A 27,385-nucleotide genomic window follows, 5' to 3' on the forward strand; every position below is an offset into this window, starting at 1 on the left:
GTCAGAACTTCTGACGTATTTCCTTTCTCAATAAAGAGTGGGCGCATCTTGTGTTTCAGTCAAAGTTGGCAGTAAGCAAGGGGGAAAGCATCATGATGGAAATCACATTAGGACCAATTTCGCCTCTACCAAGTTGTTCATAAAATAGCATAACTGAACCCTTTACCCTGTTTCAGTGTATCTGGAGAAGTGTGCATGCACATGAAAGCTCATACCAAGAACAAACTCAGTTGGTCTCTAAGGTGCTACTGGAAAGAATTTTCTATTTTGTATCGTCTATGGCAGACCAACACGGCTACCCACCTGTAACTGAACCCTTTACTAATAGGCCATACTAATTGATACTAATAGTGACATCATTTGTTGAATGTGAATCCAATAGGGCACCAGCCATATCAAGGACGATTGGTTCTGCCTTGCTGGGCATCAAGCCTAGGGGGGCACTGCAGGGTGTCCCAACTATGATATATTGAATTGAGCAGAAAGGAAGGTGAGAGGTTGGGTGGGTGCCGAATTTTCGCCTTGCACAGGACACAACTGAAATTTGAAAGACTAAAGTCCACCCCATCTGCAGGCTTGGGGGGGAAATGCAGATTTATTTTTTTTAAAAAAAGGAGGGAGAATCCTAAAAAGGGTGGGGGAACATACCCCAAAAGACATTGGATTTTTATCTCATTATACATAACAAAGCTTTTTTAAAAGCCATCTCACCCCTTGCTTTTTCTTGTAAGACCAATTGCAGTCGTTAACGGTCATCAACAGGTTTACCACACCTATCAGCCAATCACCCATTCCCACCACCGTTCTGAGTCATACCCCTCCCCACCCTCTCACTATATATAAGGGTCTGGTGACTTCTGTTTCAGTGTACCTGAAGAAGTGTGCATGCACACAAAAGCTCATACCAAGAACAAACTTAGTTGGTTTCTAAGGTGCTACTGGAAGGAATTTTATTTTATTTTATTTTTTTATTTTATTTTGTTTGTTTTGTTTTGTTTTGTTTTGTTTTGTTTTGTTTTGAATACCCCTAAAAGAGTTCAACAAGGGCTAAGCATGTTCAGTGACATACAATGCTCATGGAACACACACAGATACCGGTAGGAATGGATAACTGGTGTATTCTGGAAAAACTTGGCAGCAAAGGGACTCAAAATGGAGCCCTGTATACAACTGGCAACCATCTCTAGGCTGACCAAAGTCTTAAACCCAGGAGCCAGGCTCGAAATTCTTTGCCTTAACAGGTTAGCTTTCATAGAGAAATTTTGTCTCAGTCTCTCTCCAGACCTGCCTCCTGAACATATGCAAGGCATATGTTTTAGGACATCTGACTTCACAAGGAGGTCATCTGATGCCTCCCAACTTATTGAGATGATCAGTGTGCCCAGAGGAATCCAATCCTTTGCTCCAAGTTTTGTGCCATTCTCTCTCTTGGTCTCTTCTTTGTTTCCAAAGCCACAGCTGTAGGACCATAGCTCAGGGTCAGAGCATCTGCTTTGCATGCAGAAGAGAAGGTCGCAGGATCAATCTCCAACATCTGCAGGTAGGGCTTGGAGAGCCACTAAAACCCTGGAGAGACACAGCTAGCCAGTATCAACATTTCTGAACCAGATAGTCCAATGGTCCGACCCCCATGCCACCTTGCACCTTCCACTTCTACTTATCTAAAGCATTATACCTCCCTCTTTCTCACAGGTGGGCTCCTGCTACTCAGCTTCAGAACTGTCTGTGTTTCCCCATCTCCCTTTCCCTGTCACTGTCAGCCCATCTTTATTGAGCTGTGCTCTCCCATTTTGGTATGCCCCACACAGCTAGAGCATGAACTCATCTTCTCATGTCACTAGGGTTTCCTGGGACCCCAGAGAAGCAGATACTGCAGCAACTCCCAGGTTTTAAAGGTCCTTAGGTGGTACTTTGGAAAACAGCAACCACCCGCCTGCATGTTTCCACATTTCCCTTTAGCTTTGAAAGATTGGGAAGCCCAACCCCTCTAATAATGGTATCATCAGGAGGATGAAGAAGAAATCCTGCTTATCATTAAACTCTGTATCACGACTGAACTATTGCCTCACCAGGCATTTGCTCAGAGGACTATAATTCATCTGGACTCGCAGGCAACAAGGTACATAGTAAGCGACTGTCAGGGCAGCTTTTACTATACTCCGGAAATCTGCAACAGGTGTGAAATGGTGGGTTGGCTTTCCTATCTCTCTGGGATACTTAAAGCAAGCAAGAGCAGGGAGGGGAGTCCCACCAGAACGGGATCACTCTTTCAGCGCCAAGGTGGACCAATCGCACGCAGCCGGGTGAGAGCTGTCCAGCGCGGCATGGTGCTGAAACGACTCGGAGGTTTTGAGATTTCAGAGAGCATCAGGCGTCAACCTGCAGCTTACTGTGTTCAGCATCAATAGCTCAGGACCGCCTTGCGCGATGAACTCCATTCTGTTGCTGGGTAAGTCCTCCAGAGTTCTTCCTCGTGGAACCCAATCCTACGCACGCTGACTCTGAAGTAAGTCGCACTGTGTTCCCTGGGGCTTGTTCTGAATTAAGTGTGCCTATAGGACTGCAGTCTCAGCTGCCTGTTGGAGGGCACAGCATTGCACAGTGCATATGGTCCCTGCCACTTATTGGACTGTTCCCTCCTATTGTATGCAATATAAAGGCTAGACTTTGTACGCACACAATTGCTATAAGTTAAACTTTATTTTCCTCCTTCTCTGCTCCTCTCCTATTCAAACATAATAAACTTGTTGAAATGGCAGCTGCTTTGTTTGCTTTTAGAACTTCATTTTCTTTGTGTGTATTATATATATATATATATATATATCTATATATATATGCAATGTGCTAATTTAGAGCTCTGTGATCCTCAGATGGAGGGCGAATAGAAATTTAATAATTAAAATTGAAGAAATGAATATGATATCATAATGTCTGTTGTGAGGAGAGCATGAGCAATTTTGTTCAGTAGATTCAGATAGCCAGATACTACTACTACTACTACATTATATATTATTATTATTATTATTATTTATTATTCAATTTTATACACTTCAATAATTTTACAATCATTTTAAGATTCAAAACTTGATTCCTTCCCTCTCTTTTGCAGTTCCTTAAATTTATTTTTAATATTTTCTGCATATCCAAATTAACTTAATTTGCTCATTTATTCCTCTACTTTAATATATACTCAAAAACTGCAGGTTATTACAATAATCCTGCCAATGTTCTTATCTGTTTACAGTTTATTATAAACATTCAATAAACCATTTCCATTATTTTATAAAAAGTCTGTTATCTTGATTTCTCTCCCCCCCCCCCCCCAGTAAGTTTCACCATTTCTGCATATTCCATAAGTTTTTGTATCCATCTTCTTTTGCTGAGATTTTTTCTTCTTTCCATTTTGGGCCAGTAACATTCTTGCCATGAATAAATTTCTATACAGTTTGGGTAGTTCTGTCCCTATACTTCCCAAAAGGAAGGTTCTGGTCTTTTTACAAATGTTATTTAAACATCTTTTTCCAATTATATATCATTTCCCAGTAAGCTTTAACCTTACTACAAGACCACCATACGTGATAAAAAGAAACCTTATTTCTCTTTACATTTCCAGCACTTCTTTGATTTGGATTTATACATTTTTGCCAATTTACTCGGTGTTAGGCACCATCGATATATCGTTTTCGTTAAGATCTCCCTTAGACCATAGCATGCTGTAAATTTTATATCCATATTCCACAATTGTTCCCATGCTTCCACATCTATATTATGACCAATATCTATTGCCCAAGGTATCATTGAGTCAGATAGCCAGACTTCATCCCCAATTAAAATGACATTTGCGTTACTAAGAAAATGTAATGACTGAAGGACCACATGGCTGTCCAGTCTCCACAACCATATTGCAGAGCAAAACTTCATTCAGACTTCTATTGCCAGTGGGAATGTGTTGTGTACTGGGAGGCAAAACTGTTTGTCTGACTCAACCCATTCTGTTCTGTCTCTTTAGCAGTGTGTTGCTTCTTCTTTTGTGCCCAAGGTTACTAGTTACTAGTGGAACATGGCTTATCCTTTAAATGCTCGTGACTGTTGATGCTTCATGAGTCATGTGGCTTTCTTGTTCTCAGAGGCAATGTGTGATTGGAACATTCTTCATCCACTCCTGGCATGGCTGGAAAAGAGCAAGCTGTTGAAGAGCAGGTGCCAGCTTCACACTAAAATGCTATCTCTATGGTGGTGCATATTTAATTTTATTTCATTTATTGCCAAGAGTGACACCTAGCCAATGCATTTAGGCTTGAGTGATGACCCGTTCCAGTCTGTAAGCAGTACAGTAGCAGATCACCCTAAAGGTATTATGAAAGGTAACTTATCAAGTAGATATGAAAAAGGGAGGTTTTGTTTAAACAAACACATCCTTGTTTGCTGAGTAGAAAAGCTATTGTTACTACTGTTGACTTTTCCCTTTGGCTTGAGGTAGGTAGGTAGGTGAGAGGAAGAACAGAGAAGCAGGCCTATAGGAAGCTGCAGAACAAGAATAAGATGTTCCCATAAAACCAACTTTTTTCAATCCCATTATTTTTACTTATTTAATCTTCTGAGGAAGAGATCCATTTCACACAGCTGTCTTTGTTGATTCCTGATGAAGCTGCAATTGCAAGATGACAGCTGAGAGAGTGAGGAAGTCAGATGGAACTGCTGGCTTCTCAGCTAAGCCTGCTTCCCTTCTCCCCTGCTGCTGTTGCCTGATGGAATAGCTCATAGCCCTGCACCCCAGCACTCCAAGTCCCATTGTTTGAGTGCTGTCTGTGCAATGGATTATATATGCTCATGTTAGAACCTGTGCTCTATGCAAGTTAGCTTGGATGTATACAAAATAACAACACATGCATATGTGTGTGTGTGTGTGTGTGTGTGTGTGTGTGTGTGTAAAGGTACCCCTGACCATTAGGTCCAGTTGCGGACGACTCTGGGGTTGCGCACTCATCTCACTGTAGGCCAAGGGAGCTGGCGTTTGTTTGCAGACAGCTTCTGGGTCATGTGGCCAGCATGACTAAGCTGCTTCTGGAGAACCAGAGCAGTGCACGGAAACACCGTTTAACTTCCCACCAGAGTGGTACCTATTTATCTACTTGCACTTTGATGTGCTTTCGAACTGCTAGGTGGGCAGGAGCTGGGACCGAACAACGGGAGCTCACCCTGTCACGGGGGTTTGAACTGCCAACCTTACGATCAGCCCCAGGCTCTGTGTGTGTGTGTGTGTGTGTGTGTGTGTGTGTGTGTGTGTATTCTGTATATGTGTCTTATCATATATTGACATTTATTTTTTTCTTAATTCTTGATAGCCTGTTACCATACTATGTCATTTTTCCCTGTATTGAAAAGTCCTGTGAAATGTTTTTTTTTAAAAAAAAAATAAACGAAACTAATTATGCACACACACACACACACAACATGCACTATATAGTTTTTAAAGTCTTGAGATTAAAAGTTTGCTCTAGAACCTCCCTTAGAAATAGTGAAGCTGAGACTGCAGCAAGTGCAATGGCGATTGCAGCAAAGCACAGAATGGAGAAACACTTGCCAAAGGTTAAAGAGAAGAGAGCTTAGTCTGCTTAGAAAAAAAGACAGAGTTCCTTGTTCCCTGATGGATCTAAACAGGGGTATCTGAAATTCAGCATGGGTTACCTTGTGTATCTCCTATACCAGGCATGTCCAACAGGTAGATAGTGATCTACTGGTAGATCACTGGACGTCTGTGGTAGATCACTGGTAGATCAGTGGCTCCCCCCAAAGAAGCTAAAAAACTTTGGCTCCCCTAAAAAAACTCAACATCTTTGCCCTCCACCCCTAAAATGACCTGACCCACCAAAAACAGGGCTTTCCTTCCTAACACAAGCTCAATGTCACTTTCCTCCTCCCTAAAGAAGCTCAACAACTTGTACGTGAACCCCAAAAAACAGGGCTTTCCTTCCTAAAAAGAAAAGCTCAACAACTTTGACCTGAACCCCCCAAAAGGGGGTAGATCACTGCCAGTTTTTAACTCTGTGAGTAAATCGCAGTCTCTTGGAAGTTGGCCACCCCTGTACCCTTCTATGCTCTCTACAATAAAACATTGGGTTAGAAATGCAAAGGATCCCATGCTTACACCAAGATTATATTATCTGTTTTGCAGTGCTGGTACTCCATTCCATGCATGCAACTGCTTTCCAGACCTCCAAATGCCAAGAGCTGAGAGAGAGATGTGAAGCTGCAGGAAATGGATGTGAAAGTGTCTGGGCTTTGCTTGAAGAAGTTTGTTGCATTTCAGGTAACTACGGAGAAGCCATAGATTGCTCTGTGATTTCAGAGAAGCAGCATTCCTTGTCTAATCAGCTTCCATTAAAATGAACACTGAACTGAATTTTGCAAGGGAATTCTTCATTTCACCTTTTCTCAGAAAGGCGGTAGGAGAGTTCATTTCCCGTACCCCTATGGAGGTGGGCATCATCACCACACACTTAAATGGAGGGAGCATTCCATAGAAACGCACCCTTCCATGGCTAATTCCATATTCATTGAAATTAATGTGAAAGACTGAGAGGTGCACATGCGTGCGGAGCTCTGCTTACACAATGGATTGCTGGGGCAGGTTGCTAAACTCTACTCTTTGCAACTGAGTACATACTCAATGAAAATAGGGACTGGAGTCTTAAATACAGTTACTAAGGAGAAAACTCCATTGCACGTGGGCTAATTCTGATCATACAAAAAAATGTTCAGGGGTGGGGAGGGGTGGACAAAGGTGTGCAAATAGCCCCAGGGATGCGTTTCCATGGGGGGGGGGGGAGTTGTTGAAGCATTCCCTATACATTTTGTGAATACAGGCGTCTCCCCAGTTAAGCAGGGGTTATGTGTAAACATGAAATCACATATCATGGGGAACACCATTTAAAAAACCTGTAAACTCCCTCTAAACCTCTGGAAACACACACCCCCCCAAAAAAAACCGTAAAAACACTCTGCTTTGTTTCAAGGTCCACCCAATTCCACTACAATAGCTCCCTCCAAAACCTTCATTCTCAATTTCCACAGGCCTCAAAGGTCGGTGCATAGGCTCCTGGGATTGCTAGTGGTTTTCCAGCTCTTTTTGAGCCATTTTTGCCTTTTTGCACCTTTTTGCAGTTTACATTGATTTATTTCCCAGCAACACACGTATAGACACAGTCACGTGGGTAAGTGGGGAGACACCTGTAGCTGGGAAATTTATAAAAGGAGGCAAACGGAATACAGAATTTCAGCGGGAAACTACAAGACATGCACCTATTGCAAATCAAACTGAGCCTGCAAAACTTTAGCTGGCAGAAATGGTTTCCAAGTAATGCATATAATTGCCCTGATAACATCATGAGCACAAAGAATAATGAATGTTTAACAAATAGACTATCTGGAGGGGCCATTTGTTTGCAGTGGTTTGGAATAAAAAGTTTTGTAACAGAGTGAGATCATACATAATTACTTTGTCATAAAATGGGGGGGAAATCTAAGTGTTTTTAGGATGAGGATCCGTGGCTCTGATCCTATGGGTTGCACCTTAAGTTCAGCAATACATTTGAGACTCCATCTTTCCCCATCCCCACCCCAGAATATAGCTCCTTGATGTTCTTCTGGACAATTTCCTTACACGTACTGACAGATATAACCTATAGTGTGTCAGACTTAGGTGTTAGGCAAAGATATACAGCCAATTTGAAGTTAATAGAATCTACACTAAATCCCCAAAGAAGTAGTATCTACAATATAATATAAACAAAGGGGAAATCTCATACTTTTCATTTGAATGAATCTACGTTGCTAAGAGTTCATCTACTCAACAATAACAGGAAACTTTTTTTTTTTTTTAAATCCAACTCCTACATAAATGAAATTCTGGCGTTTTAATTGAGCAGCTGAATCAACAGACTGAATCAGCCTCATGAAACTTGTAAAAGAAATGTACACCATTTTAGCACATGTCCTAAACATGCACAGATTATATGAAAGTCTTGTGACTTTGATAACTGAATTCTCAGTAGCTGCTGATCTTTCTCCTGGAGGCCAGATGTTAACACAAAAAGTGAAAAGATGGGGTGGGGTGGGGGGGTTGGCACATATTTTCAACAAGTCTCTGGGTCTTAAAAAAAAAAGCAAAAGCTAAAATGTCCCTTTCTTATTTTGATGAGCAAGTACATTTTGCATCCTTTCCAAATGCAACCAACAGGCCACAAAGCAAGTGATGCAGTATGAAACAGCATCTATCAGGTTGGTGTCCATGACATGGGTATTCTGAGTGAGAAACCACCACTTCATGTGTTTGCCATCAGTAGTCACATAGTAAAATGGTCTGAAAACGTGAGAGTAAAAAAAAAAAAAATCAGCAATCAGAATATTCCACGCTTCAGGTAACAGTGCAGCAACTTTTTTTTTAAGTAATCCCTCTTAGATACACACAGGCACATTTAATGATGATTGGAAACTGTTGAGAAAATACTTAATGGAGAGTGTGTTTGATCATCCACAGAAGAAGCACATATACATCGTTCCGCTTTCCAGTTCAGCAGACAGGACTGAACATGCAGAGAGCCCTTTCTTAAAAGCTACACCCAAGGAATATGCTAGCCCAGAGGTGGAGTGTGGGGTTGAATCAATAGGATTTTAACTTTGAAAAAAGAAACTGGGGGCATCTACATGTATGTACTCACAGGCACGTGTTCTGTTGGAGTGTTCTTATTTTGTGGTGGTCTAGGGTTTCATAGACTACAGATGACTTCATCCCGTGAAATGGTACCTAGTCCATGAAAACTTTTGAGCCACTCGAATTTCAAGCCTTTAAGGTGCTATGGGATTCCTTTCATACAAACTACTTCATACCGTAGTTTATATTGGGTCACAATGTTTACTCCCACTACACCCATTGAAGTGAATGCCCATGACTGATCAGGTCCATTCATTTCAGTGGGTCTACTCTGAGTAAAAGTTAGTTGAAAAGGCAGTAAATAAAATAAATAAATAAATAAATAAAACAACGTTAATGAAAGTATTAAGACTCATTCTTGTGTTTGAAATCCAGGCAACAACTACACAGTAAAAGATTCAACCAACTGTAATAAAACAGTCAAGTTCTTAGTTGACCAGTTCCCAGAATTTAAAGATTGCACCTGCACGAACAATAACTGCAGCACGACGTTGCTTGGCAAGCAATGTTTCAGGAATAAAGGTAACAGATTGTTTTCTTCTCTAGAACAATATAATGCAGTGTAATCATGGCCCTGATAAGGCTATCAACAGCTGCTAGAAATGGGAGCTGTATGGTACCTCGAGGACCAGAGGTTCTCAGCCATTTGCTGGGAATGATTGAGGGAGAGGTCATGTCTTGCTTGCATGATGGAAATAGGCATCTGGTTACCACTGGGGGAAGAAGGATGCTGGGCTAGAAAGATCTTTGGCCTGATGCAGCAGAGCTCTTGTTATGCTCTTATGTTCATTGTGGCTTAAAGGTTTAGCTTTGACAAAATATCAGATTCAAATATTACATGGATCTTTGGCATCTAATTGGGAGACTATGGCTTTTCTAAGTAATTATAGTAGTCCCCAAAGTCCAAAATAAAATACAATTCAAATCCAGACAAAACTAGTGGGTGATTCCCTTCTCCCCAAGAAACCCACACACACTCCACCCACTTGTCAGCTTTTCAGGGGGGCACAGGCAGCTACAAGAGGGGAGAGGAAGGGTGGGGAACCCCTTCCATGAACTTCCCTTAGGATCCCAAGCCAATTCATCAACCATTTAAGACCAGCAATGAACCCTGCAAAACGACAAGGTTATGGACTATAGCTACCACCTTGATTAACATAAAAAAGCAGAGAGGAAAAGACTAGTCTTAAATTAATGTCTGAAAGAAGAAAAAGTGAGAGCTAAGAGCACTCCATGAGGCATTAATACCAACCTTGGGTACTGCTGTAGAGGTTCTATCCTGGATCAGCCTTACAAATAGGCAGAGTGAGGCATTCACCTCAGGCAGCATATGCTGATAAGTGCAGTATGGACAGAGCTGTGTGTTTTGCATGTCCAGTCATGCACTCCCATAGCTAGCCTGCTTTCTTCAGGTGCAGTGCGGAGAACAGTGTCAAAAGTCAGATTCAATTTCCAGTTTAGTTGGCTTTTTGTAAATATCATCCTTCACTACAGGCAGCAAAATATCTTGGGGTGGCCCTGGTACCATCCCAAATAATCATGGGGGGGGAAGTATTTACAAAACACAATTCATGTAGCTGCTCCTTTGCTTATCAGTTTTTACAGTCAGCCTGATTGCATTTGAAAGATGCAGCTACGAGCATGATCTAGCCAACTGATTTTGCGCACAAATTCTCTTTTGCACAGGGAAATCGAAGCTTTACTCGAGCACAGATGTCCAGTTAGGATTCCTGCCACAGACAAAATTGCAAGAGACGGTGCACACAGGCATGTTAGGAACCGACTGCGCAGTTGCAAAGGAAATATGCCGAGGAGATGGCACCTGTTTCTTGCAGTACAAGAAATTCCAGAGAATGTGCAGAACCAAAGTAGCAAACTGTAGCCTCCGTATGGTGGTACAGCAATGCCTCGCAGCATGGAAGGAGTTAAGGAGAACAGTCCTGGGGAGCTGCATATGCCCAGAACCACTGCATAAAAGATGTACTAAAATATGGAAGCATATATTTAACAACACATGTGTACAATACACCCAGGAATATCAAGCCTCTGCCATTCAGGAGGAAACCTATACAGGCTTTGATGCAGGTAAATGATGAAGAGTGATCTCTTCAATAACACCAGATCAAAGATACTGTTCCTAGCAACCTTGAAATGAATAGGTGTTGTGGCACAAAGCGCCACTTTTTACATTTTAATTTAAAAAAAAATGCAGAAAAACTGGTGGTGGGTTGGGTTGGGGTTCTCCCTGTTGACACCACTGCCCACAAATTCAAGCCAAAAACTATCATGCTTATATGGAGTCCCAGTGAACTCTGTGTGCATTGCTTACAGGTTGTCATGCATAAGACTGGACTGTTGAAATCGACGTGACTTGCTTCTGTGCAAATATGTGTCAAGGTGTGGCATCACAACTAACTTCTGCTGCATTGTTCTCAAGGTCTTCCATACAGGATCAAACACAATGTGGCAGGAAACACCCTAGAATCCTACAAGAGATGTACTGATGGCCACTAACTTGGACAGGAGTAGATACATCCATGGAAGATACAGTAGGAAGATCAGGAGCTACTAGCCGTGAAGTCTATGTTCCACCTCCAGTGTTGAAGGATGTAACCAAGTGGATTGGTTACATTTTCCTTCAAAATTATAGGAAGGGCTTTGTATGCCAGCTTCCCTCATTTGGTGCAGGCATTTTATTTTCGGTATAAACAGGACTCTATTTTTGCACCTACAGACACACAAACACGCACCCAAGGTTCCTGTTTCCAAAAAAGGACAAGGGGTTAGTCTGATCTCTCCAGCACTTTAAATTGCTCTCCAAGATGCGGAGGGAAGGAAAAGGGAAAACCTGGACATTCTGGGGTCAAATCAGAAACCAGGATGGCTGCTGTAACTCTGGGACTGTCCCTGGAAAATCGGGACACTTGGAGGGTATGCCATAGGCAGCTGGTTGGTCATGGATAGAACAGATTGCAGGAACAGATTGGTCTTTGGCCCAATGCAGAAGGGCTTTTCTCATGTTCTTGCATCAATCCATTCTTTTTATAGATAATGGTTGTTGTCTCAGTCAGATACCTCCTCAAATAACCATTGAATCTTGACTGTGTACCTAATCCCAGAGACAGAGAGTTATTTGCTTTCCCTCTGTTTTTCTTTTAATTCCACGTCGCTGTAGCTCACTGTAACTCAAACATCATTTACTCAGATATGTTGTTATTCCTATGTTTGGATTTCTTCTAGGCAATTCAGATAAAATTGAAGCTGATGTGTAAATGCTGAGAGGAAACAGCAGGTGCAGAAGTCAGCAATTGACATGAACAACACTTGTCCCAGCACTTGCAGCTGTTGCATTATGCAATCAGTGCATGTGAGTCAATGTCAGACATCGCTTTAAATTCATATTGTCTGCATCTATTCTCCTGCCCTGTTCACTGAATCAGGAGCTATAGCAAGCTACAGTTCCCACCCATCCCAGTGGCAATGCTCAGAAGTGTTTAGCCTTTAAAAATGAAGGATAAAAGGCCTCATCTGACCATGCAAACAAGATGAAAAAAGATGGTAGTGAGATCATCTTTGCTGCTACCAGCAGAAACTAGCAGGTAACAGTCTGGTGTCTGCAGTCTATGGAGGACCCTTCCCCATCCATGGGTCCTATCAGCTGTCTGAATTTACTGATTACTGACACCAAGCCTGGTGAAAAGGTAAGGTTGATGTTACTCTGTGCTCCACACGCCAATTTTGTTGGGCTACAACTTCTGTTGTCTTTGGCTATTGGGGTTGATGGAAGTTGGAGTCAAACAACATCTAGAGCACCACATGATTCCCCACCTTTGCTCTAAACTAAGAATGCCTCTGCTAAAGGCAATCAAATAACCTGATCGTCATTTTTTTTCTTAACGTTGTGTTTCATTGCAAACTGCTGCTTCCATTTCAAATCTACAATTGACTTACAACATGTAAGCTTTATAATATGTATCTCCTTCGTTGTAGATCACCTGAAAATAAAATCACAGTGGAAGACATCGTCTCTTTCAAACTATGGTAAACATTAGCCTACTTTTTAAAATGTTTCTATACCCTGTATCAATTTCAACTATGTGGCCCACATAAATGATGAGTAATGCAGCTTCCTGACCCCATGCAGAATGAGCCACTGCAAGCTCATTGCAAGAGCTGGAAAGAGTGAAGGCCTAGGGAAAGTTACAAGGGCTAAACTGAGAGGTCTGGAGGGCCATATTAAGCCCCCGGGCCTGAAGTTCACCACCCCAATGTATGATAGAATGAATGTGTGTGGGTTTTTTCCAGAAAATGCAAAATAGAAATGGGTTGCCTATGGTAGAGTGACCGCCATGTCACAAATTCAAGGGAGAGTTTGAGAACTGTTGTGCTCACAAAATCACTCCTCGTACCACTATCCCTATCGTCTTGCAATGACTTTGCTATTTCCTCAGAATACAAACACCTGCGCTCCTGCTTCCAAGTCAAAGTGGACTGTGTCAATGACGGAGTCTGTAACAGACAACTATCTCGCTACCTTCAAGCCTGCCAAGCTAATGCAACACAGTGCAACTGGAATCGATGCCAATCCGCTCTGCGGTCCTTCTATGAAAACATGCCTTTGAACATAGCCCTGGTGTTGACATTTTGTGATTGCATACCGTCAGATGAAAACTGCCACCAAGCCAAGGGATTCCTTCATGGCACACTGTGTGGAGTCAATATGGTCCCAGCTCCTTCATGCCTCGGTGTAATTGACACATGCCAAAGAAATGAGATCTGCTGGTAAGTGGAAATACACATTTTTGGTTGACGACTGGCACATGTGTGTTTAATATAAAAATGCACAAAGAGCCCAAGATGATCTCTTATTTATTTGCTCATTCACAATGTAGCAAATAATGTTTGCTTTCCAACCTACACCACAAGAAAAAGTTGTAAGAGGGGTTTTCTGTGATTTAAGCCTTCCTCCTGGCCATCTCTGTCATTCAGGAAATTCATATAGATCTTTTGCAGCACATGTACATTTTAACAGTTCTTGAATGTGTGCCCTATAATCCAATCACTGCAAGGTCATCTAACCGGCAGATAATGCACTTTAAGACTGTTACCCACAAGGCTGGGCATGGGACTTGGTGCTTTTTAATAGTATTTTCATCCTGGTCATGGAGATGCTGAGAGGAGTAAAGGATTTGGGATCTTAGCAGGAGCTTCAGAAGGCTGATATACTCTTCCCTGCTGCTGATACCTCTCCTGCTGTTCCTGTTGCCTCTCCAATGACATAACTCTAATGCTAAAGCACATGAGCACATCCACACAGATGTAAAAATAATCAATATGCATAATTTAACATAGAGGTGCATACAGATTAACACTGAAAACACTGCAGGCAAATAAAGCCATAGGAGATTACAGCACTGGGCCACCAGTAGCAGACAGGATCATTCAAGGTGTAAAAGTTCTAAGCTTGCATTGAGAGCAGAGTTAGGGGTCAAGTTATAGCTTGTGCTTGCTATGTGTCATTCACCCAGCAATGTCTCTTGCTTATCTTTGATTTCAAGGACCATAGCACATGGGGGGGGGGATGTTAACCCCACCTCCCCAGCTTCAACTTCCCAAACAGTGCTCCCCATTTAGAGTATGAGGCTTTAGGGTATGAACATGTCCAAGCTAGATGTTCCTTGTTTTGTCACTTATAAGAAATTCTTCATTTTTCTTTCATTTTGTTATTTGCTAATCTATCCTTCAGCTCTCCCTAAAGTACACATGAAAGGGAATACCAGGGAGAATAAAATGCATACACATTTCTCTTTCCACAGGGCCAAGTATGAAGCATTTACATCTAAGTGTTTAAAACCCTTCGCCCGACAATGCCTTGAAGATAAAGCTTGTTTCGAATCTTTGGATGCAAATGATCTGATGTGTTCTGACAGTGATGAGTGCCGAGCTGCTTATGTCGGAATGTGGGGGTCTGTCCTTCGAGGAGTTGAATGTACCTGTGACACAACGCCACTGGTTAAGCAGACTGCATGCAAGTGGTTCCATCATATCCTCCACAGCAAATCATGCTTCAGTAAGTTGAACTAACCCGAAGGAGCTCCTCTCCCTTAACCAACCTGCCCAGGCCTTACGATTTGCCTTGTACCTTTGCCAGGAGGTCCCATTATGTGGTAACGAATGAATGAGTCAACCGGTTAACCATTTGCAACTTAAAGTTTGCTTCATCTGCTAACAGGGAAAAAAGAAGATTCCCTTTTTTAGTGACCTTATGATAAAATGGGAATTCTAGCAAAATTGGCACCAGGCACACACAAAAGCAAGGCATCAGCAGGTTTATAGGATTCCCAAGAATTGCAGAAGTACACAAAAAAATTAAGGGGAAAACAACTCTACAAGAGTTTGTGGTTTTTTTAATTACCCAATGGGGACTGAAGATGCTCAGTTCGCACAACTTACTGGCTGGCTGTTGGGGCAGTGGGCACAGAGACAGAAAACTGAGAGGAGGTGGAATGAAGTATCCTGGAAAAGGGCCCAGATGACGGGGTGGAATCCTGGACAGAAGCACTTCACAATCCAGCGTTTTGTTGCAGGCCCTGCTGGCCTTCACACAATGGCTCTCTTTTTATATCCTCTTCTATTCACAGCTCAGATATCAGGTGGAAAAGCTGACCTTTACTCATCACGTATTGTTCTACCTGGAAAAATACTTCCTGTAACTGGAGAACGGTCTTCATTTTACAGTAAGTTTGGCTTTTTTAAAAAAGAACAGAAAAGCTCCCATCAAGGTCATTGGAGAGTCACGATGTTATGAGAGCCATAGGCTCCCACAGAACAAAAACAAAAACAAAAAAAACCCCACACCAATCAAGGGGTGAAGGAAAGGAATCAAACCAAACTTTTTAATATTATTATTAAGCCGAGGAGTGAATATTTGGTTTTAATTTGTACTATAGTGACTGCATCAAATACTCTTTGATCAATGTTTTAATTCTGTTTCCATAATTTAATTTTCAGCAGACACAATCGTTATAATGATATACACCTCTTGCATAATCTTGGTGCTGGCGATAATCCTGCTGACTTTGTTAAAGACCAGGTAATTGCAATGTTTGTGTGGGGACTGCAGGGCTTTGCAGGAAATGTGTGAGAATGTCCCGTTTCCATAGTGTGTGGCTTCTGAATCCTGCGGAACCCTTTTCTGTTTCGTTCCAAGACAAACGGAGAGTTTCACAATTGCCAGTAAAACAGAAAAGACACATGAGGAATGTACATGAACTGAATGAGAAATGAAATGATTTGTGTACTGTGTGTATCAGATAAGGCAGTATGTGCTGAGTCAAATTGTAATATCAAATTCAGGAAAAAGTGTTATTTTATACTGTAAAATAAAGTTCAGAACCATAATACAGTCATCGTCGTCCCCCCGTGTGGAATGCAAGAGAACATGGGTGTAGCCAGGATTTATGTTGGGGGTGAGGGCAGGACACCTACCTATTCTGTTCCAGAACCAAGCTATCTGCAATGTGATTGGTCAGTTTGTGGAAGCCATGCCTATCGCTCAGTTGGGTTGCCAACTGCATCGCTAGAATATGGCACAACATCATCCAAGTGACCTCAGCAAGCATTTCTAGTTCAAATATTCTGATTATTTCTACTTTTAGTTAAGTATTTTTATTTACTTACATGATTGGGGGGACAGCTGCCCTTTACCCCCCCCCTCCGCCAGCCACACCCATGCAAGAGAGAAAAATTGGGTGGCATTTATGCAATCCTTCAAGCTCCACCCATTCATGGCTTGGGCCCCACCCACCATAAGCATGTAGCCCTGACAGAAAAAGTGGCCCTCAGCAGAAACAACCATTTTCCACACTTTAAAAAATAAAATAAAATAAAACAGCAGTTAAGGAGGAACACTTACAATTTATGACCTAAAAGACTCCAGCTGCCCTGAAACAGAAGGCGAACCATCCAGTTAATGTTCAGTGAATATATTTCAATGACAGGCTGTATGTTTAACTTTCTTCTGGGAATCAAAGGGAGCTCAAAGTGCTTAACTGTGATTGGGTCATGCCCAACATTTACACAGCAAGTGATAATGGCTATTGATTTCGGTCAAGTAGATTGCATCGCTCGTGTTTCATGGGTAAAGAGAATGATGTTAATGCAACACACATGTGTTTGTTTTCAGAGCTTGCACAACTGTGTATCAGGCCAAGACTGTTTCGCCAGCCCATTTATCCGAGAAGCTCATGATGCCTCGACAACTGTAGATCACCAACTGCGTCGATAATGCTATTTCAGGCTCTTCTCATTAGCCAACCTGGTGCACATATGCCATGAAATTTCTCTTCAGAGAACACATGGCCTGTAATACTGCTGTTCCACTTCAGCAAACACTGGGCAACTTACTACAGGAGAGGACACCACTGGAGTTGTAATTGCTTTATTTGCCTCACTACTGTGTTGATGTGTTAAATTTAAGATTGAGACATAAGATATACTACAGGGTGACATGTTTGGCCATGGCATGTTTCCAGCCCAGTGTTTGCCATACCACTGTGTTGAAAATTTCCTCTCCATTTTTCCCCCAACCATTCTCTAGCAGTTAGTGAGGAAAGAAATTGCATTTGAAAATTATCACAGGGAAGAGAGAATGTCAGAGAAATTCTCATGGACAGGGGACAACGTTATGGTGTACTTGTATTGCTTTTGAGATGGCCACGGCATATTGAAAATGCCCTTTCATTCCTGTCACAAACCCCAGTTCCAGGCCCTAGTTTAGTAATACCTATGAGGGTTTTTAACTCTTTGCTGTGGCGAAGTCTATGATCCATTAATATACAAAATAGTATTTTGCCAGATCGCATTTCTTATTTGCTCATGTTTGCAGCTCTAAGCTGAGAGAGCAGGTCACATTTTAGTCCAATGCACAGAAAAACTAGTTGCGAAACTTACCAAACGCCAAAAACACACAAATACCTACATTTGAGGCCCAGCCCACACGTGCATTAGCCCTGCATGTGTATCACATTGTAGTTGGAATGCAAATGCTAAAACCCAAATCCCAGGACTTGTGTTACACTTCTGGCACAGGGGCCGCTGCAACCCTGCTGCTTCCTGCACCACAAGGAAATTTGAGAGACGCAGCAGCAACTTCCCCCTGGTAATGCAATTCCAAAGGTTTTATGCTGGCATGCAAATACTGTAAACCATGGCATGAGGGTCCTTTTGGGTGGCCCAAGTCACCTTCTTACATCATACTAGTGGCATGGAAAGGAGTGGTACCACTGTGGTCTTCATATGGCTAGGCTAATTTTACTGACCCTTTGCAGTTCTTCGTTTGAGATGCTATTTCGCGAAAGCACTACAAATCTGCTCTGTCTCCTGCTAGGATTGTAATATGGCCTTTTCTTATTTTTTTGCTTGTTACAAAACAATTTATTTAGCAAAATTACCAAAAACTGAACTCATACAGATTTAGACTTTGAAACAAAATGCATCAACCAAATAAAACTATAGTTGAGGGCAGGGAGGAAGCATACCAAGAAGTAAAAAAAAAACAACCCAAAACCCAAATCCTACCATTCCAGTAAACCTTTCTAAGCATTAGGACCCTTCCAAGTATTATGCTTTAACACTGGTGTGCAGAATCTCTTTTAGCAAATCTGCACCAGGATGCTTTTTGGATACAGGATATGTGCTATCTCTGACCTAGGGGATTTCTCCCCTAATTCCCTCCTTCCACCACCTCTCCCGCTGTGTACTGTCTGCTTGATAATTGGCTTGGCCAAACACCTCCTGACTGTGCATTGTATCTAGTCTACTAAAAGGGGGAAAGGATCCTTAATCTGAGATGCAGGATTACTTTGGGAAATAGTTGAAGCAGCAAATTACACTTCTTGTAGAGTTATTGAGTTTTCATTGGTGTAGGGTTTTTTTTTGTATTGCTATTAAAAATAAACAAAAGTGATGTTATAATGATGTATGAATTCATCTCACAAGCGCTGCTATGGGAGTGGTGGTTCCTTTCTAGCTGTGGAAACAAAGACTGCACAAAGACACGTGGGATCTCTTCTAGCTGTATAGCTCCATTGGCACCATCAAACAAGGAGAAAGCAGACACTAAGCATAAAGGCAGCACCCAAAAGTCAAAAGAGCAGAGAGGCAAGGTTATCCATTGTGAAACTTGGATACACACAAAGGGTGGGGAGACAAAAGAGACTTAGTATATTTTATGCTGATGACACCTTTAAAAAAAAAAAAAAACTTTGACATTAAGCGCTGTGTGTGTGTGTGTGTGTGTGTGTGAGAGAGAGAGAGAGAGAGAGAGAGAGAGAGAGAGAACACTAGGGAAGATGTCAGCACACACAAATATTATTTTGCTCTATGGTGAAGAAAATGACCCAAATGTGCTGAGGAGATCGCATTTTAAAACCACAGGGCAGCATCCAATGCACTTGTTCCATTAGTACAAGGATTTACACTACAAGAAGTTACAGGGAACCAGGCAGAGGGCCTTCTCAGTAGTGGCACCCGTCCTGTGGAACACCCTCCCACCAGATGTCAAAGAGAAAAACAACTACCAGACTTTTAGAAGACATCTGAAGGCAGCCCTGTTTAGGGAGGCTTTTAATGTTTAATAGATTATTGCATTTTAATATTCTGTTGGAAGCCGCCCAGAGTGACTGGGGAAACCCAGCCAGATGGGCGGGGTAATAATAATAATAATAATAATAATAATAATAATAATAATAATAATAATAATACCTTACTTCCCTCTTCTCTTCCCACAAGCAACCCACGCACACCCCCAAATCTGCTCTGGAGGGTTGTATGAAAACCCAGAACAGATTAAGGATGCATGCACAGGAATAGGAGAGTGAGGGGAAGTTCTGTCAGGCAGCCCAAAGTGCATGTGCTGACAGAACGTGTGCATTATTCCACAGCTAAAATCTGTCTGAGCCTTTTTCTGTTTTGCTGAGAGGGAGGGACTCCCGCCAATAATTTGAGTGCAGGTTTCTCACTGCAACACAGAATGTATTTCCTAGGAAGGTGGTGGACTCTCTTTCATTGGGGTTTTTAAAGCAGAGACTCCCTGGAAAAGACCCTGATGTTGGGAAAGATGGAGAAGGGGACGACAGAGGATGAGATGGTTGGACCAGTGTTCTCGATGCTACGAACATGAGTTTGACCAAACTGCGGGAGGCAGTGGAAGACAGGAGTGCCTGGCGTGCTCTGGTCCATGGGGTCATGAAGAGTCGGACACGAATAAACAACTAAACAACAACAAAGCAGAGGCTGGATATCCAGCTATCAGGAATGTACCTGGACAGGCTTGGACTAGGTGGACTCTGAGATCATTTCCAACTCAATGATAAAGGTAACCTCGATTTCCCCATTCCACTTAAATCAGCAACCAAGTTTGACACAGAAATGCTAATCAATCTTTATTCATTTATTGGAGCTGGCACCAGCCAGGAAGCTACAATGCTGTTGATTCCAATTGACAGTTTTCCCCACACTTAATTGCACTGTCAGTATCCACGGCAGAAAAATAAAGTCAAGAAGCCATTTAAATGAGAAACACAGTATCAACGTTATTCAGAACACATGCCAGATTTCTACTGATTCCGCGGCGACTCTGCTTTTTCTTTTTCCTCTAGATATACACAAAACATAGCTTGAGTAAGAATGCACTATTGCTGTAAACCAGTGTAAATTCACATTAGGAACCAGTTACGCAGGAAACTTTATATTCTACTCTGAAGTTCTTATAGGCTAAATAAATAATCAAAGGTGCAACGTGAATTTTCTGGAAAATGTGTAGTCACTGTACACTGAGTTCACCCGTTGAGATCTTCAGATTGTACATGGCTATCTACTTTGTCACAGTTGTTTAGCTGATTCATGGAAATGGCAGCGAAACTGAGACACTGCTCTGAAGCAAGTACAGTAGTCAGTTGTTCTAGCAGAGTAGTCCTTTGACCTGATCTATGGCCATGTTCGCACTTGATGCATACGTGGGAGTTCCTACACGAGTGATTTCCCCATTCACTTACATTGAAAGTGACTGGCTCTGAGTGTGAATCTCTTTGTTTGCACACAGTTGCCCCGTCCATTGAAATGAAAGGGCAAGTTCTTGCAGAAGGAGGAGCATCGCCTTGAGCGCTAAAATTCTGCAAGAGTTTGAAGGACCAGGACCTCTGCAGCTCTGTCTCTTTCATAACATAGTCCACAAATAACACAGTATGAACCATATGACAGCATGCATCTAAGTGACTTTTCCCTACCCAGCAGGGAAGAGCTGCACAGAAGTCTGCAACCTCCACATATTGCGCATGTTGGATTGTGGTATTGCGGTATAAGGGCTCCTCCAGATAACCTGTTTATTGAGCATTCATCCCGATTTGCTTTTGCAAAGCTTTTGCAAAGGCTAGGCTATGTCTAGTCTTTACTGGGCATTTATTCTGATTGGTTCGGGTAGCGTTTACCCATCTTGCCACACTTTTTTGTGCAGAGGAGGGCAACCAATTGGGTATGTTTAGCATGGAGAAAGAAAGAAAGAAAGAAAGCAGGCTGATCACCGATGAATTGATGCTTTTGAATTATGGTGCTGGAGGAGACTCTTGAGAGTCCCATGGACTGCAAGAAGATCAAACCTATCCATTCTTAGGAAATCAGCCCTGAGTGCTCACTGGAAAGACAGATCCTGAAGCTGAGGCTCCAATACTTTTGCCACCTCATGAGAAGATAAGACTCCCTGGAAAAGACCCTGATGGAGGGCACAAGGAGAAGGGGACGACAGAGGATGAGATGGTTGGATAGTGTTCTCAAAGCGACTGGCATGAGTTTGGCCAAACTGCGGGAGGCAGTGGAAGACAGGAGTGCCTGGCGTGCTCTGGTCCATGGGGTCACAAAGAGTTAGACACAACTAAATGACAGAAGAAGAAGAAGAAGAAGAAGAAGAAGAAGAAGAAGAAGAAGAAGAAGAAGAAGAAGAAGCAGCAGCAGCAGCAGCAGCTTGGAGACTGAGAGGTGGCTATCTTCAGATATCTGAACGGCTGTCACAGGGAAGATGGAATAAGCTTGTTTTCACCTGCTCTGGAAGATGGGACCTGAACCAATGGATTCAAATTACATGGGGATTCCAATTAAACATTAAGAAGAACTTTCTGACAGTAAGAGCTATTCAATAGTGGAGCAGGCTCCCTCAGAAGACGGTGAATTATTCATTCATTTATTTTATTGAATTTATAGCTTGCCCTTCCTCTCAAATGACACAGGTCAGTGGGCATAGGCCTGCAGCCTTGGAAATCCTATTTAAATAATAATGCTAGCTAGTTATTAAGCTTTGTGTTCAGTGGAGACAAAGACATGAGGTGGAAAACAAATATTAGAGCTTAAGAGACTCAAATGATAAGAGAAACAGGCCCAGCTCCAGGACTGAGGGGGCTCAGGACAGAGTGGATCACCTGGTGGTTCCCCTCCTGCCTTTTATTGGTAGCAGGCAGCATTCTGAATTGGTGCTGGTGGCCATTTTAACTTCCCAAAATGGCTGGGTTGTTATGCTGCATCATGCCAGTGCCCTGCAGGAAGTTAAAATGGAGTCTTCCCCTCCCGGTACAAGGGGTCAGGATAGGCATCACCAGCACAGATATGGATCCTGGCAGCTGCCTAAAGGCACCATGTGCTGAAACCAGGCCTGCTGAGAGCTTTTGCTAAAACAGGTTTGATGAACATATTTTGAACTGGCCAAAACAGCGGAGAGAAGAAATTGATCTCCCCGGTTACATAAAAGAGCTCCATCTGTTGTGAGTCATTACCCATAAAAGCTGATGGAAGAACTGATTTTTTGAAGAAGAAGAAGAAGAAGAAGAAGAAGAAGAAGAAGAAGAAGAAGAAGAAGAAAGCAATCAGAGGTAAATGTACCCTCTTAGTACGGCTTATTACAGCCCAATAATGTCAACACTAAATGGAAAGACAAGCAGATATTTACTAATGATTTTATGTGCAGGTGGGTCACCGGTAGGTGATGATTGTACTATTTCGTAATATTATCAGGCTTTCTCCTTGTGTTTGTTTTGATTCCTAAGATAAAAGTCTATATACTGGTACAAGGAAATAACAGATGCGTTCATTGAGATATGCTACAACCTTTCACATGACTTAGTAGTCAAAGAATGGTATTTATAATAAATCAAAATTTTTGTCTGTATTCCTGGGGTGCACAAATGCGAAGCAGCTTGTTGTAAGTTGGCTGAAATAATTTGAGTGGTGCTCAGTTGAAAATAGACTTTACAATTCCTTGTTCATTATATCTGACTGACACTGTTTCTCAGGTTAACCAATAATTCCAAATGAACAGCACCTTTTGACAGAAAAAGCCCAAATTAAAATACGTAGAGATAAACAATTATCCAATCTTCTATTCAAAGTACTAATAAAGCAGAACACTATGAAATATCTTAGGGACATTTGCTTGAATTGGGTTCTCTTTTTTGTTTTATTATACCTTTACAAATATAATTTGAATCAATGCAAATATTAACTATCTCCTGATTCTTAGGAGAGTTTTTTTGGAAAAGATAATTTTACCAGATATCATCTGTTCATGATGATAATGGTGGCCCTCCTCAGCTTGAAGGTGGGTTGCTGTCAGCTCTGACACTTGTTTTGCCCCTCACCGACGGACAGCAGTCCCCTCAATTAGGCAGAGCACATCACCTGCAGGAGAGGCAAGGCAAGCCCGCCTTCTCGCCTTGCCCACTCGTGCTATCATTTGCTGGGACTTCAGTGCCACCTCTCCAGATTGCCTGGGAGAAGTCGGCACGGGCACGTTGGCAGAAGAGGAAGTGGGCAGGGAAGTAGAGTGTTGTGGTGTTTTATGTAGGCTAACGCAAAATGTTAAGTGCTAGTCTTCAACATAATATATGCAAATGTTTTCTGATGTCCCAGGGAATTTCTGGCTCCCTTCCTTTGCCTCCCAGGCCCCCATTTTTGACCCCACGCAGGGCTATGATATACTCCTTGCACCACCTATCCTGGGCCCTTTCCCAAAGCACACATCATGATTAATGCTCAATAAAAAGGACATCAAGGGGGCTAAGAAAACCACTTCTACTGAACAAAAGTCTGCACTGTAAAAAGTACTGAGTTTGGGGGACTCGAAAAGATTAAAACTAGACTGTACTAGATGCTATTATTTTTCAAGTAGCTTTCACTGATTTATATATGATTGTGCAGTTCCTTTGATTGCACTCAAATGCACTTCACTGTAATATTCATCTTACAAAATTCCACAAAAGGGGGAGTCTTGAATGGTCAGGATAGTTAAGAGGCACTTTCTTGACCCAACAGTGGATTTATGCCAGGTAAAAATGACAGATTGGCAGCCATTGTTAGTCGCAGAGTAGACCCACTGAAATCAGTGGACTGAAGTCCATTGTGGTTTTAATGGGTCTACTCTATGAGTATGACCTAGTTGGATATCACCCACAATGTGCATAAATGCAATTGGGAAAACATTATTCCTCACCCCCCCCCCCCAGCAAAAAGTACTGTGGAGACATTTCCATTTGCTCAAGGCGGGTGGCTAATAGCAGCTGATGGGGGGCCACAGTGTGTACAAAGGGTTAAAGTTACACCACATTCCTAATCCAAGTTCTGGCTGGAATTAAAATTGCACAACTGCAAATTATGTGACTAACATAACATCTAGTTTGGCCTGAATTGTGCAATGGAGTGATCCAATGAACACAGCTACCGTGCAACTTCCATTCTTTCAATAAGCTTGCATAGCAGCCCTGTACTCTCCTACCGAAAAGATGGAAATTGGACAGCAAGAAAGAAAAACAGATTGCAGTGAATTTAGTGTATGTAACAACTATAGGAGGGCGCCATAAATTTGCAAAACATGGCAGGCTGCCACCCCCTACAAATTCTTGGAACAAGATAAAGTCATTCATATACTTAACAGATGTCAACTATAGTAAAACATTGCAAAAATGCTACTCATAGCAAATCCGGGTTTGGCTCAATGCTCGCAGCGTAATTGACTTGGCAAATGAAAAGAGGTAATCTGGAGTAATAAAATGTACAACAGCAAGACCACACACAGCGATGGACCTCATTGACGGCTGCAAATATTTATACAACACTAAAAAAAATAAAAATTGGCTTGATTAAGATGTAAGAATATACTTGCTATCTTTAGAACTCTGAAGTCAGTTTGTGTTCAACGTGGATTGAAATAACAGTTGAAGATAGCGCAACTTGTGACCTGCCAAGCTAAATTTCAACTCAACAAACCCCCTTGCTTTTGCCAGTCCAAGGCAGGCAACAAAGTCAACATCAATTTTCAAAGAGTGTCCAAATTGTTTTAAAGTACATGACTGCGGGCCTGGCAGTCAGCTTTATAAATATGTGGCGCGCACACAGTTCCACTGCTGGTCATTCTGTTCCCGACAGGCTGTGCTTTCATGTGTCGCTATCACAATACATACATACATACATACATACATACATACATACATACATAATCAAAATCACCATACTGGGCATGGTCACAGCTGCTATCCAAGGTTCAGCACAGTCTGGGCCCCTGCCAAACAACCATAACCCAGAAGGTTCATCAAAAAGAGATCATAGAATCATAGAGTTGGAAGAGACCACAAGGGCCATCCAGTCCAACCCCCTGCCAAGCAGGAAACACCATCAAAGCATTCCTGACAGATGGAGATGTTTCAACCTGCTCCCCCTTTTGGCCATTGGAACCTGCTAATTTACCCACCTTTTCCCTCAGCCCAGAGGGAGCAAGCAAGCAAAAACTTGCTGTGCTGATAAAGGGGAGGAGCAGCTGCCACTACCTGCATCCTCATTGGCTCTCTGCCTGACAAGCAAGCCGATGGCACAAAGCAAGAGGACGAGGAGGGGGAGCAGTAGCAGTTGGTGACAATATTGGTGGAAGAGATAGGCTCACTGAGAAGTGTCCCTCCCCCCCCCCACACACACTAAGTGTCTCACCCAAGGGTCCCCCAAAACCTGGAGCTGGCATTAAAGCATGGGGGATATTCCTTAGGAAATACAATCCTTACGTGCTCAGAGCTGCCATTTATCATGTCTTAGAAGCAGCTTATGAGACTCTCAAACAAAGGATATTTAGTCAAAGCTTTCTACCTTTCTTGGTCAGGGTGCATGACACCAGAAACCACCCACCTACACAATTGTGGAAGCAAACCTGTGGCTTCTTAAAGATGAGCGCGTCTGACATTGGCTTTTGTGTTCCTCTCTGCAAGAAACTCACCTCAAGGTGTGCTCAGATAAATACACAGGCATTTGGATTTTCCTTCTCACTCCTGTAAACCAACGTGCATGTCTTTACTGACCTCTCAAACACTTCCTTGAGGTGGCCCCACAGGCAGAGTGTTAACATCACTTCAGGAGCATGATGGGGGCCAATTCACAGAGGACTTGTGCTTGTAGCTGGGAAATCTCCAGGGGCCCAGAGACAATATGGAGAGGGTTTCATCAGGTGACCAGGCCCAGGAACTTACACTGTGATCTTAAATTTTCTGCCGCCATGGACATACAATATTGACTATTCTGCACCCCCCCCCCCGAAATGGTTTGATTTGTCGTATGCTATAGATTTACCTTATGCAGCTATAAACAAGGCAGTGCATATTGAAAGACAAATAGTTAACTTTACAGCTCAGCTATTGAAAGACGCTTGCGCAACTTTAGAATTTGTTTGCTTGTTCAAGGCAGTGCAGATGAAGTGACCGGCCTCCATAACTTTGTAAAGATTCACACCCTAAAAAAGAGACAGAAAACAGACAGAGATTTTATGCCTAGTAATTCATTCTAATCATTCGTCCGTGTGTGTGTGTGTGTGCGCGCGCCAGTGTGGTGTACTGGTTAAGAGCGATAGACTTGTAAGCTGGTGAACCAGGTTCGCATCTCCGCTCCTCCACATGCAGCTGCTGGGTGACCTTGGGCTAGTCACACTTCTTGAAATCTCTCAGCCCCACTCACCTCTCAGAGTGTTTGTTGTGGGGGAGGAAGGGAAAGGAGAATGTTAGCCACTTTGAGACTCCTTCGGGTAGTGATAAAGCGGGATATTAAATCCAAACTCCTCCTCCTCCTCCTCTTCTTCTTCTTCTCCTTCTCCTTCTCCTTCCCCTTCTTCATATGGGGGGGGGCGTGTTAGTAAACTCTACCCTAAGACTAAGATGGGTGAGCTGTTTAGAGAATCCAAAATGCAACCTACTTAATTCAAATTCAAGCTGGTATCCCATGCACACTTACACTCAGAGATGAATATAACTGAAATGGATGAGTTCATTTCTAAGTAACTGTGCGGTAAACACTCTAAAAATCTGGGAAACTTTGAAATCATGAAGGGATTGTCTTCTCATAGTGTCACAATGAGCAAGTCATGATAAAGCATCCTCCTGTCAGGGACTGGGAAGAGGAAGAATGGTGGAGACCACCTCCCCAGCCTGACCCTTCCAGAGAAGAAGACAGTTCAAAATTACAACAGGGGTTTGAGGGAGGTCACAGATCAAAGGAAGATGTGGGGTGGGGTGGGGGAGAGAGCTGGGAAATAATGGGAGAGGAGGAAGAAGAAGCACCATGGGGGGGGGACAGATGATGGGCACAGTGTCTTTAGAAAGC

At 42.5% G+C, this 27,385-nt stretch overlaps 2 protein-coding genes across 2 annotated transcripts in view; one reads left to right on the plus strand and one right to left on the minus strand.

Moving 5' to 3' along the window:
* Positions 1-2,427: 2,427 nt before the first annotated feature.
* Positions 2,428-17,277, plus strand: GFRAL (GDNF family receptor alpha like). Its single transcript, XM_033145373.1, has 10 exons — positions 2,428-2,449; positions 6,176-6,310; positions 9,089-9,235; positions 10,400-10,798; positions 12,704-12,754; positions 13,165-13,495; positions 14,530-14,783; positions 15,355-15,450; positions 15,725-15,806; positions 16,899-17,277. Exons 1-10 carry the CDS (start codon positions 2,428-2,430, stop codon positions 16,978-16,980), a joined length of 1,599 nt encoding a protein of 532 aa, XP_033001264.1. The 3' UTR covers positions 16,981-17,277.
* An 8,446-nt stretch (positions 17,278-25,723) lies between these two features.
* Positions 25,724-27,385, minus strand: part of HMGCLL1 (3-hydroxymethyl-3-methylglutaryl-CoA lyase like 1) — a 54,420-nt gene continuing 52,758 nt past the window's right edge. The window contains exon 9 of the mRNA XM_033143170.1: positions 25,724-26,522. Coding sequence (XP_032999061.1) covers positions 26,421-26,522 — 102 coding nt within the window. The 3' untranslated portion in view covers positions 25,724-26,420. The remainder of the gene's footprint in view (positions 26,523-27,385) is intronic.

This window comes from Lacerta agilis, chromosome 3 (genome assembly GCF_009819535.1).
Source record: "Lacerta agilis isolate rLacAgi1 chromosome 3, rLacAgi1.pri, whole genome shotgun sequence".
In the NCBI taxonomy this organism is placed as follows: domain Eukaryota; kingdom Metazoa; phylum Chordata; class Lepidosauria; order Squamata; family Lacertidae; genus Lacerta; species Lacerta agilis.

Coding starts and splice junctions, on each gene's coding strand:
- GFRAL (XM_033145373.1), top strand. CDS start 2,428: ATGAACTCCATTCTGTTGCTGG. Junction 13,496..14,529: donor CAAAGAAATGAGATCTGCTG/GTAAGTGGAAAT, acceptor CTCTTTCCACAG/GGCCAAGTATGAAGCATTTA. Junction 14,784..15,354: donor CCACAGCAAATCATGCTTCA/GTAAGTTGAACT, acceptor TTCTATTCACAG/CTCAGATATCAGGTGGAAAA.